At 37.7% G+C, this 13,433-nt stretch overlaps 1 protein-coding gene across 1 annotated transcript; it reads left to right on the forward strand.

The window, feature by feature from the left end:
- Positions 1–644: 644 nt before the first annotated feature.
- On the forward strand, positions 645–13,240 carry gpbp1l1 (GC-rich promoter binding protein 1-like 1). The gene is made up of 12 exons (XM_051898011.1): positions 645–981; positions 3,043–4,143; positions 5,394–5,507; positions 5,668–5,797; positions 5,888–6,204; positions 6,386–6,461; positions 6,592–6,788; positions 6,960–7,100; positions 8,632–8,787; positions 9,466–9,584; positions 11,170–11,272; positions 11,407–13,240. The coding sequence occupies exons 3-12, from the start codon at positions 5,448–5,450 to the stop codon at positions 11,560–11,562; spliced, it is 1,455 nt and encodes a 484-aa protein (XP_051753971.1). The 5' UTR covers positions 645–981; positions 3,043–4,143; positions 5,394–5,447; the 3' UTR covers positions 11,563–13,240.
- Positions 13,241–13,433: the final 193 nt, after the last annotated feature.

The raw sequence follows: 13,433 nt of genomic DNA on the forward strand, positions 1-13,433 counted from the left end.
TCTTATTCAAATACAATTTGTTGCTATTTAAATTTAAGCCAGTTTTCTGATTAGATAAGATCATATCAGATGTGATTATTCAAAAATTATGCAAATCTGATACAATTATGTCTGAACAACAAAGAAACGCACAAACATATAAAGTTTTTGTTTAATTATTATTATATCCAATTATTCTTTTCCAAATTAAAAGATTTTTCAGATATGTTTGAGCATTATTTACTAAATGACACCTCATGCTGTTTGTGCAAAAGAGGAATGTGCTGTTTCTGTGATACCTGATATTGTATTTTAACTTCCCACAGTAAATACACGATTCACCTATTTGGTCTGCATACTGTATGTTATGCACCAAGTTCATGTTTTTTTGTTTTTTTTTTTTTTCTCTCTGAAAAGGGAGCTAGTGCAATGTTATATAATACGCAAAGTTGTCACCAAAACCTATCCCTGTTCAGATTTTGGTGACAACTTTGTGCATTCTGTCATTGTATGCAATATATAGGCCAGCACATATTTGCTTATTTTTCGTTACTTCACGTGTAGTAAAGCCTGTGAAATCAGACACCGTGGACTCAAGAGATGCTTTCTGGTAGAACTCATTTGCATTTGCGCCCATTCTGCCATGTTGGTCACATTATTTTTTGTAACAATTTAACAATATATTTCACGAGTAGTGCAAACTTTAAGAGTCCGCGCTCTGTGTGTTTCAAGACCTCTCGAGACTAATTTCTTCAGCTGGCTTGAGCTGAGGGAGAATGTTATGACGCGTCGAGAGCTCTGCTCTGCGATCGATTAGCTCGTCTGTTCAGAAGTAGACAGGAACAAGCTAGATGGATTGGCAAAGTCGGAACGAGTGTGATTAAAAAACACAAACAAAATACAGAATCAGAAATACGACAACCTCCAAACTGTCAAATTGACTTGACAAGCGGCGCATAATTGTCTTCGATTAACTTATTGGGATAGACAAGGGATCAAAAGGTAGGTGTATGTCGAAATGTTTATTCGGTTGGTTTGGTGTCGAGAGGGAGCCATTTTACAACACTTTTATTTCTGCTCGGAATGCTAGCTTAGCCTAGTTCGCGCCGTGGCTAAAACAACACGCATTCCGTCAAGACACAAGTCAGAGTCGTTATAATTCACCATTATGTAGCCGTCTAATGATGCCTAAAAGTTTCTTTGCTCTGAAAAGTTTAAATTTAATCAGTCAACGTGGACTAAAAGGTTTATGCACACATTGAATGGCCTACTATGCTAACTGTGCCGTGCTAGCGAGTGTTCAGCAAGTAGAAAGGCGAGTTAGTTTTTACTCGTAGTTTGCGATATTTTCTAGTTATGTTTAATTACTGTATGCGCCAGAACGTTTGGATGAGCACATTAAATATTAGTTTGCTATTAACACAAATATATTTCAAAGTCAATTCTAGTTCATATCCTGCAGCTAACTCTTTTGCTAGTTTTAAGCCTGCTTTTAGTTTTCCTGCACTTTACTTTCTAATTGTTTTAATGTTACATTATACAAACAAATTGTTTATCTTACTGTAACGTTAGCTAGAAAATGCATTGCCGTGGACATATATATTTTATCTAAAATCCCCTGGCAAAGAGATGATTAGTCACGTAGTTCACTCAGAAATTACATTTATTGTCATAATTTTCTCTCTCTCTCTCTCTCTCTCTCTCTCTCTCTCTCGTGTTGTTCCAAACTTGTATGGTTTAGGATCAGAAAAAGACTTTTTTTTTTTTTTTTTTTTTTTACAGAATAGTAGACTGACAGCCTCAGTCATCATTTACTTTCACTTTTTTCCGTGTAGTGAAAGTCAGTTGTGACGAGATGTCATTCTGCCTATTATCTTGCATTTTCCTCTGAGGGAGAAAAACATACATGTTTGGAACAACATGCAGACGAGTAGATAATGAGCAGAATGTTTATTTCCTTTCAAGTAGTTGTGGTAGCACATTTGTAATCTGTCAAGGCAGCTTAGTGTGCTGACAAACTTTTTATGTTTTAGTGGTTGTTTCTGAGCCAGCATTTGGGACATGAACATTAACAATTCTTTAATTCGATTTCAAGATTTGGGGGTTAAAATGGTTGACTGTGAAAATGTATGGGTTCCACAATTTCCACTTAAGTAGTTCTGCTTTGTGACTTTTGTTATGAAGTTCAAATATTTTCTAGTCACTCGGTTAGAGGTGATAGAAACTGCATGAATAATAATTATTTAAGATTGGGAAAACATTTTAAAAGTTCTGACATATTAAAATATTATATTATTCTCGTGATATGATAAATTTCACACAGAATATGTAATATGTATATTAGTGGTGTTAACAGTACACAAGCATGAAGGTTCGGTACGTACCTCAGTACTAAAGTCACGGTTCGGTACAGCAGGGGGAGAAAACTAAACATAATATTGCTTCTTTTTTCTTTCTTTTTTTTTTTTATTAAACAGTGGTTTATTAAACAAATTGTGTCTCTCTGTCTTTAAATAAATTAAATTATAATTAACATTTCTATAAGGATAAAAACAAATTTATCTCAGCTAATGCTGTAAACTACAGGGAGCCCTTTCTTGCACATTACTATAAAATTAAAGGTTAAAATTAACAGCAGAGCTCAAACTATTACATTCAGTTGCTATTTATTTTTAGATATAATATTTAACACTCAAATGGAAGGAAACATGTAAATTGCGCACAAGGCAGGTTTTGCATAAACTTCTAAATCTAATTATAAAATTATTTTTCTTCTCCAATTCATTTTTGCAATCTAATCATTTACGCAGTTACTGTCATAACTTGTTGTTTTCATGACAAATTAATTTAAACATATATTGAATAATTAAGACATTACTAACAGGTAAATATAATGAATATTTAAGTTAATATAGTACATATATTTAGTGAAATTCTCCCCTCTAGAGTTAATTTCTCTAGTGCACTAACATGCAACTATATATATATATATATATATATATATATATATATATATATATATATATATATAAATTGATCTAAATATTGCATGTTATTTTACAGAGTTGGTCTGCAGATTAATTGTGAAGATCTGGAGGAAGAACGACCTGTTGGATTTGTGACTGCAGGATTTTTAGAGACCCAAGATCTCCCAACATGCAATAATACAATCTGGAGTACACCTGTTGTTTCACAGTGAATGTTTAAGGTTTGCTTACACCTGGACGCTTGTGTTTTGTCATTGAGTTTCATTGAATCACCAATGCACGGTACATCGTGTTTAACAAGAATCTGTGCAAATTGGCTTCAAGTTACTCACCTGTGGAAGCTTCTTCTAATTTGATGAACTGGAAGATCGGAAGTGTTGTTAGGAGGCAAATCATATTTACTTTAAATTTTTTCGGTAGCTTAACCTGATATTGGTTCACCAGCCATTTATCAGCCATGTGGGCCGAGAATTAAAGATGTCAAGTTTTCATTGTTTGGTTCACTGAATCATCCAAATTATGAGCTGTTGAAGGTTAAAGCAATTCTCATGACTTTATAACATAAAGCACTTCTAGCTATTGTGATGTGACAAATCAGCCCCCCTCCCCTTTTCGCTCTGACGTAGCACCTTCGCTGTTTTGATGAGGTGAATATATTCAGATCACCACTTTCCGCAAAACAGCATTGTGTGGTACAAACCCACTCTCCGTTTTTTTTTTGTCGCTGTGTGTGTCTTCAGCCGAAAATGAGTTCGTAAAGGAGCTTCTGAGTGTCAGAGCAGGCACAACGTGCTGCTACCACAAGCCTCCAGAATAAGAGACTGGACTTGTATTCGGTCGTCCTGAATGCACACAGTCATCGTCGGTGAACTAAGGGTGTCGTGGAGAGTCACTCTGGCATTACAGATCAAACACATCCGCTACTCTTCCACAGCTACACGCCATTGATCAAAAACAACACGTCACCATCTTTTCCATCACCTTACAATTTCACCTTGGGCTGCACAAGTTTCACTTCCATCCCCTTGTTTGCACCATCCTGGAAACTGGAGTTTGCCTGTGGCAGGAGCTGCGGTTGTCCTGAGGCTTCAAAGCCTGTGAAAGTGCGTTGGTTGGGCCCTCTACACAGACACAGCCAAGGACAGGGCCATCGAACTACAGAGCCTTTGTCTCTGGGGTAAGAAGCCACAACATTTAGCTAGAATGTTCCTTGGTATTGTTTATTTTGCACTATGAATTAGTTACGTCTTACAGTATGTAATGAAATGTGATATTTGTCATTCCGTTGAATTAGTTTTAAAGTTGGTTTTCTTTAAGTCTAAACAAATAGGCAATCATATCAAGGCCAAGAGAGCAATAAAACAGAAGTTAGTGTGTTTTGTTTTAAGTTTTAACCCAGAAAATGCTAGCTTGTCTTTAAAAAAAGACATTAAATATGCTAAATTATTTCCCTTAAAATCGGCATGTAATCAATATCTGCTTTTTTTCGCCTCAGTGTTTAAATCAGAATGTTGTAACTCGATATTCCTGTGACAATGACAGACTTCCCTCTGGTGATGTATGCTAGACTTCTTCAATCATTTAGTCCACTTAAACCCTACTCCTCCACTCCAAGTGGTTTTCTGATAGGTTCAAATATGTGGGCCAGCTCCTTCACTCTGTTTAGAGCCTAGGGCTGTCACAGGTGTGATTTCTAAAGACACATTTTTCAGTAATATCTGTCAAGTTGGGCATATTGTATGCATGATATTCCAAAAATCATTTGTAGCACCTTTAAAATGCAGATACAACTGTAAGCAAGCCATTTGTAGGTTGATTTCTACAAAAAGTGTAAACCCTGTGGTGTTTTCAAAGCATTTCTCTCTTTCATTGAGTATTCTCTTCAGCCTGACTCAGCAACATTGGCTCAACCAATGACATGAGTTTCAGGTCAAGACTGCCTGTTTGCCTGACCTTTGGCTGATGGGGGAACATTCAAAACTTGTTTGAAAACATTTTTGCATTTGTTGTTGCTAAAATTAAACTTTTCACCTTTAAAAAGATACCATGAAATCAAAGATGAAAATTCTTTTTTTTTTTTTTTTTTATGAAATATTGCAGTATTTACCTAAATGATTTATCTGTGCATATCATTATTTTTTCATATGCCGCCTCCTCCTCGCAACAACATCAAGAATGATAATGTGTACATTGGCGTGAATACTGGGCAGTAAGATTAACAAATGACAAGGATCCAGTCAAAATCAAGTCCCACCCTACATTTTTTTTTAAAGTTAAAGAAGCCATTTCACTTAGATATACATCACAAATAGGGAAAAACACGATTGCAATTTCCATTTCATGCTGACTTTAAATGTATTTGCTTTAATGGGAGGTATTTGTTGTAGTAGATTATAGTCACATGATGTTTGTTGCTTGCATTGTCAGTTCAGGCCATGAGGTTTGATGCCTCCATCCACTGACGGGAGACACTGGACCTAAATGGCGCAGCATGACTTTGTTCCTGCCTGGCTTAACTTCTCCACGCCTCAGCCCGCCAAGGTATTGTAATGCATTGTTGACTTTGTATTGACTTTGTTCATTAAAAAAAAAAAAAAAAATCAGGACAGCATAACTCAACTGACTCTTAGTTCTCTTGAGCCTAATCATTCTTTTCTAAAAAAAGCTTTTTAAAGCTGAAGCTATCTGTGTGATTTTTCAGTCCCCTGCTGCCCCCCTTGAGAAGCATGGAGAGCACTTTCCCCGCGGAGACAGCCGGCCGGGAGTAAACCGTCGCAGACACAACTCCTCTGATGGCTTCTTCAACAATGACCCACTAAGAGCCCCTGGAGGTTGCTGAACATGCATTTAAATTCCTCCACATGTAGAGTTAACCTGCTTTCTGACCTGCCCACTGTAATAGCTATTCATTTTCTCTTCAGGTGATGGGTGGCAGCAGCCATCTCTGTTGAGGCATGACTCTGTAGACTCTGGTGTTGCGAAGGGGAGTCAGGGGGGATTGGGAGGCGGAACAGGGTGGAAGGAGACCCCCAGCTGGCATGGGGTACAGAGGGGCCAGGAAGGCCCTCACCACCACCATGCTCGGCATATCAAACGTGGTGGAGGTGAAAGGGACAGACAAGGGGGCCACCGACAACGTAATGGAAACTTTCATCCACGCAAAGGTGGCTCTTATCAGGACAGATATTCTGATGAGGAGCGCAACGATGACAAGCTCAAGTTTGTTGATGAGGATTTTGTAAGTTTTTTTTTTCTCTTGAGTTTGTTTACCTTTGTAGTGTGGTCACACCCCTACCAGGCATGAGTTAACTGGTTATGTCATTAAAGAGGTTTAGTTCTGTCATTCTTTACATGCCTTGTAATGAACTGACTGCGTAGTTAGTTTGCATTCATGCTTTCTGTTTTCATGTGAATTTCAGCCCTCCTTAAACCCAGAGACAACTGGAAAGCCAGCAAGTCAGCCTCGTGCTGTTGGGACTCCGGCAGGAGTATGGGGTAAAGTTGCTTTTGTTTATCGAGTCACCATGTTCCACCTGCATGGTATTAAAATATTATGTTACATTGTTTGTTTTACATGGTTTGTTCTGAAAGTTTTTTTTTTTTTTTTTTGCAACTTCTGTTACAGAGAACCCCCCTAGTGCTAAGCAGGCTATGTCTAAGATGCTGGTCATTAAGAAAGTGTCTAAGGAGGACCCCAGTGCTGCATTTTCGGCTGGCTTTGCCAGCGCTGGCCCTCTGCCCGCCAATGGTTCTAAAGTCCCCATCACTGGACCCAGTGTCTACAAGAATCTGGTGCCCAAACCTGCCACTGCCCCCACCAAGGTACTGAGCTAGTGGATCTGAAAACAGTACTTGTGTGATGTTTGTGATTTGTTATACCAGCTTATTTAATCACATCACTTATGGTGAAGACCATGATTTTCCTAATAATATTTTTATTGTATTAGGGCAATTGTGTTGTTTTCATTTAATAAATAAAAACCTTTTTTATAGTCTGGCCCATGGAAACCCAATGGAAGGGAAACTAAAGTGAGTTTGCATTTCTCTGGACGGGATTCAGCCTTCACCAGCCCTGTGTCTGTGACCAAACCTCTGACACCTGTCAGTGCACCTGCCCATGGCACTTCTAAAGAGGTAAAATGACAAAGTCAGGCATGGAGGCTGGGCTTTTTTTTATTAGTTGGTTGTAATTAAACCAAGCTATTGTCATTTTAAAATGTCAGAGCTGATTATTACGATTATAAAATCGTTCCATTTTCCAAATGTTTTATATTTCCCCCGTTTTGTCTCAGTGACTATGTATAGTACAACATGGGGAGCTTCTTTCTTAAAACTCTTATGTCGGGTTCAGACTACATTTTATTTTTGTCTCTTATGATAGCCACTGTGTCAGAGTATGCAATTTTGACTCCTAAGTTGTTTTCGTGTCATGGACGAGAAACATGTCAGGCTACACTTTGCTTCCCGAACAGTCATCGCTTACCGTCTTTAACGATGTGTGTGATTTCATCGAGAGGGTGGAACTAGCCACTAATTTCCGGGAAAAAAGAGCAGTAAACAAACAGTGGCTACGTGGCATGTTTTGTACTGGCTGTCTTGTTGTCAGAAAAAGCCCAAGAAAAAAAGAAAGAAAACCCAACAGTGGACATGTTCCTGTGCTATAGCTCCACAAACCTTTCCTTCATCGCATAATTCAACCTAGCAGCACCAATACCATCGTCTCTTTTGTTTCGCCATGTTTAAAAGCTGTGTATGAAAGAGCTTCTATTCTCCTATTGGTCAACATCACAAATGTGATGGAACCCGTCATGGAGGACTGGAAAAAAAAAAAGAATCATGTTAGTCTTTCTGTCCAGGATGCCGTGAAGCGTCATAGATGTGGTGTCGGTTGTTGTCCACTATGACACACTGTACAAGATTAACCTTTTGATTCTAGCATCCTAACGGCCATTGTAATTTACGAATCACCACGACACTCTATGCGAAACGGATCATAAAATCGGGCTGATATTGTGTAGTCTGAACCTGCCATTAAAGGAACTACATTTCAGACCATTTACCGTTCAATAGACACATTTTTCCAAATCAATAGAAGTCTGATTGTATAGGTTTAATGTATTAAGTCCATTTACTCCATATTCTTAAAGCTTCTCCTGTCTGTGTCTTTAAAGATTCCATCACATAGATGGGTCCAGCTTTAACCATTTTCTTGTAATTGTCATTTTGCTAGCTGCCTGGAGAATTAACATCAATTTCTTATCTTTGTTGTTCCACCCATTAAATTAAATATTATCCAAATATAAAAATTTACAATTACATTGACTTGCCACACCAAAAACTGTTTCTAAATTCCTTTTTATCTCTTGCCAATAAGGAACTAGTACCCAACATTCCTAAAAAATATGATAGTGGTTGGCTTCATTTCAACAAATCCTTTCGTTGTATCTTTGTACTATGTAGCCATATGCCAAACACACAATCAGATTGCGATTGATCAAAAAATGTTTACAACATCTTCTCTGCACTTCTCTATTCTCCATTATTCAATAAACATCAGAATGTTATCATGTTTATCAATAGGAGAAAATCAATAATCAACATGCTTACCCAGCATTTCATATTTATCTTTCTATTTCTTTTTCCCTCTCTCTTCTTCCCTCTATAGCCACCCTCCAGCACCACCCCTCCGATAGACATAACCCCCTCACGGCTAAAACTGATGCGCCGCAGCACAGACCGTAAGAGTGAGTTCCTGCGTGGACTAAAGGATGAGAGAAACGGGGATATGAGTGACTGCCACAGCCCAGGAGCTCCAGCAGAGGTGCAGATGAATTCATCTCTGATCTGCAGATTCATTTGCCTTCATTTGCTCATTTTAAGATTATCAGCATTGGCTCAGATTTTCACCCTTACATCAGTTACAATTTTGTTTTTGTTTTTTGGCATTATGTTAGCCATCGGCCACTAGTTTTTGACTTGAACAGTTGTTCACTATGAACGAACATAGTATTTGTCAACTTAAATATGATGCATTTAGTTTTTGCTTATTTTCATGATTTAAATTTGTTTACTAAGACAGTTTCATTTTAGTATTATTTATATTTTGGTTTTAAAAAAAAAAAAATTACTTCAACAAACTCATTTCAGTTATCATTTGTTTTAGTTTTTCATCTATTACACATCTGATGCTCAAAAAAAGAATAAAAAATATGGGTGCTCTGGAAAGGGTACAAGATACAAAAATATATTAGTGGATATTTCCATGCAAAATGAGAGCTTACTTCCAGGCACTTTCATAGATTTTGGTATTAAAAAGCCTTTACTAGAGGGGCTACATCTTTAAAAAAAAAACAACGCACATTGGCCCAAACAGGCCTTCATCAGGGTGTTTTAGTTTTAGTTAACAGTAACAGCCCTGCAATAAGCAGTTGATAGATTTTGTTTTGCCTCATATTTGTGTTTGCTAAAGCCTTCATTTGTGATTTATCTCTTTGTTTAGGGAGAGGGAAGCACCCCTGAACCAAAAGAGTTTGGAGAGAGTCATGAGAACGGCATCTCCCACTCTCTCAGTGACTCAGACCCAGAGCACTTGTCCAGCTCTCTGGAGGCGGAACACAGGTCAGAGCAACCACACATACAAACACTTCAACGCATTCTCATCTATCAGACACATATAAGCTCAATTCCAAAATCTAGTGTTCCGCCTACATGGGCAAATGCCTTCTAGTAGCTTAAATGGTATGTCGCAAGTGACTGATTTGGAATGCTTTACATGGGCACTGGGCAGCAACTACGGCCCTGTTTCCACCTGGTATTAAGATGCATTTTGGTTGATCGGATCACAAGTGGACGACGCTAAATACAGGTGTAAATGGGGTGTAAAGTGTTTTTAGCTTGTCCACTTTCTACCACTTCCAGAGGTAGTCGAAAACCCGTTTTGAAGACCGGATTGCTTTCGTAGTGGAAACGCTCATGTGGGCGAATGTGTTCAAACAGCCACTAAAGACCACCCACTGACCTAACACATAAACATCATGGGAATCGCACTAGCCAGACGGAATTTAAACTTTGCTGGCTGAAGACCCAGGTTTGGTTTGAAGATGAGAAACGTACCAAGCACAATGTCTCACCATTCCTGATTTCTAACACGTACTCGCCGCGTTCGGTGTGGTCTTGTGGCTGTCAGACTAGAAATGAATGCTGCTGCTGTCCATATGTTTTTCTTTCGTCCCCGGGCACGTTCATATGTAAATTGCCCGAGCCTATTTTGTCCATTAGATCGAAAGATCATACATTTACCCGCTCATAGACCCTCCCCTTGAAGAAACCAGGACAGAAGTGGTTGAAAGTGGACAAAAGAGATGGATTAAAATACCAGGTGTAAACGGGTATGTGTCTACTTGTGATCCAATCGACCAAAACGCATCTTAATGCCAGTTGGAAACAGGGCCTACATGTATCATACAATTAGCAATTCTCTTGCATATGGAAGACAGTTGAGTTCATGAGCTTGGCCATTAGCATATTGGTTGGTGGAATATTCCAAGCATAAAAATAGTTTTAATTAAACTTTTATTTTATGATAATAGAATACATTTTTACTTTTTGATAATAGAATAAATATATATTTTATTTATCCTAATCCATTTAATTTTTTTTAAATGCATTTTAAAGTAAAATATAAATTAGGTTATTTGCAAGCAAATTTCTCTTGGTTCAACACCATAATCGATTTATTTTTTCACCGAGTTCATCACAGTTTATCTGAGCTTGCTTTCTTCATGAAGGATACATGCAATACCACATTATAATTTTCCCAAAACTTGATACCTTGGAGGCACACTTACAGAAATAATGCTGTGGCAATCGTTATCAAAAGCTTTCCATGCATGTAGATTTTATTTAAATTAAATTAGCTTATTTGCAAGCAAATTTTCCTTGGTTCAATCACTATAATTTTTTTTTTTTTCCCCCACTGAGTTCATAGTTTATCTGAGATTGCTTTCCTCATGAAGGATACTTGCAATGCCACCTAATAATTTTTTTAAAACTATGTATCTTTGATATTTTGGAGGCACACTTAAAAATGTAATGCTGCCTCCCTAGGCAGCACACTAGGTTTTTGAACAGAGCCACACATTGATCTGGCCACAAGGCAGCATCCATAATCCACATACTCACACATGTGGATCCTCTCTGACAGGTTGCTGAAGGCTATGGGATGGCAAGAATACCCAGAAAATGATGACAACTTCCAGCCCCTCACTGAAGACGAACTCAAAGAGTTTCAAGCTAAAACTGAACAGGTATGGGAAATGCATGCATGCATATGGTGTCTATTTTATTTTCAGGTTATTCTTTGTTTAAAATTAAGTGCATCATGGACATTTATAGTTAATTTCCTGAGTGACTGACTATATATGTGTGTGTTTTGTGTCAGATGAAGAAGATTGGTCTTGGGCGTAACGGTGTGCTCTTGAAGCCACGTAGTGTGGCCCTGCTAACCTGGAGGAACACCTCAAACCCTGGCCTGGAAGAGGGCTCCGAGTCTGAGACGAGCAGTAGCAGCCAGACCTCCGATGATGACGATACCTAATGTGGCTTTAAACACCACTCTCACATTTCCCTTTCTCTCTTTCTCTTAATCTGTCTCCTCCATCACATCCATTTATTTCAAACTTAAAAGAAGAAGAGAGGAAAGATTCTTTTCATGGACAAGAAACATCTGTCATATCCCAGGCGGAGAGAAAAATACTTCACTTGTCACCTCATAGGCAATGTCTTTTCTGTTTGATTTTTTTTTTTTTTTCCGCTCTTCTCTCTTGTCTGCTTTTTGTTCTTTATCCTGAACTAGAAATGTCAAAGAAAGCCACATGCACCCCTCCACCAGATCTTTTTTGTTTTGCTTGGGAAAAAGACTAATTCATAATAATAACACCACCAATTATAACCGTGATTTAACGTGAAATATGACATCATTCTGAATGTTCTATAAAATGGCTTTGACACCTTTCAGAAAGATTTTTTTCCTTTTCGCGAAAACAATTCGTAGCATTAGTGTTAAGATGAAACAATCATTGTGAGCCGCTGACTGCGACGTTGCTCCCAGTCCCTCATAGAAATGAACTCAAGCCAGTCATCCCTGCAGCAAGGAAGAACTAAAGCAACACCAAATGGACTGTCACGTACAGTCTGGCAGCTAGAACATCAGTCCATTTCTGGCTCCAGTTACAGCAAACCCTGCTCATTTTCACTATTTTCATTCTGCAGAATCATACTAATATATCTGATTTCATGTCTCCAAAGTACACGTGAGAAAACCTTTTTAAGGTTAGAGTTGAAACCTAGCTTGCGGAAGAGTTTGTCGGGAACTGGTTTTTGAATAAAGGTAAAGTGCGAATGGAAGGGTCTTTGTTTTATATGTTGCGTTCTGGTAAGCCAGACGAACATACAGATGTTCAGTTCACTTTGGTTAGGTTCTGTTCAAAACTTTCAAAAAATCATAAACAGACTGCTGTCTTCTTTCTTGACCATATATGGTATAAAGCAGTTTTTTTTTCCTGAATAACCTAAAAGCTGATTTAAACCATATTGAAATCCTGAACATTTCAGAGTTATTCTATAAAAAGCATTCTCATGCTTACAGAAATAATGCTGTGGCAATCATTTTCAAAAGCTTTACATTCATTGCATGTGGATTGATAAAGGGGTATTCAATAAACACAAGAAAGGTTTGATGAACTTATTCCTTCACAAATCCCAAATAAAATCTACCCAATGGAATAGAAAGCATTAAACATTATTTGGTTTATGTAATGTTTATAATGCAGGAATTGATCCAATGTCTATGGTTTGTAATGACTGTGAACATTGTTTGAGCGATTCAGCAAGATGGCTTGCACGCTTTGTTTTGCTATGTTGTTCCTTAAACAGTTCATTTGAGGTTCATTTTGGGCGCTGAGTTCTATCCCTGCTGCTGGCAGTGAAGTAGAGATCCATCTTGATTCTTTAAAAGTTCTTTATTTCATGAGGGACTGCTGGTGTAAATTGTGCATCTCCTTTTTTGTACCTTGTTTTTGCTGATAGGGTATAAAAATTGCTTTATCACAGATTTAAGTTTCTTTTTTAATTTTGGTACAGCTGTAAAAATTCCCACATAGTTTTTTTTCTTTCTTTCTTCTTTTGTTTGCATTATATTGTTTCTGCAGCCTTGATATTCAGGGTGGATTGTAAAAAAATATAAGAATAAAAAATTGTGAGTTTTGGAAGATTAAGATTATTTTGATAACATTATTTACAGATTTGAGAAGATAAAAGGTGTCCTGTATGGGTTTATCTGTATGAGACAAAGCAGACATAAACTACTGCATCACAATGAAAAGATCGGAGAAAAAATTGTAATAAATATTTTGCATCAGTTTGCCAAATATGTCGAGCCTTTCGTTTTCTGCTGAAACACTTGGGAAA

This window comes from Ctenopharyngodon idella, chromosome 6 (assembly GCF_019924925.1).
Source record: "Ctenopharyngodon idella isolate HZGC_01 chromosome 6, HZGC01, whole genome shotgun sequence".
Classification (NCBI taxonomy): domain Eukaryota; kingdom Metazoa; phylum Chordata; class Actinopteri; order Cypriniformes; family Xenocyprididae; genus Ctenopharyngodon; species Ctenopharyngodon idella.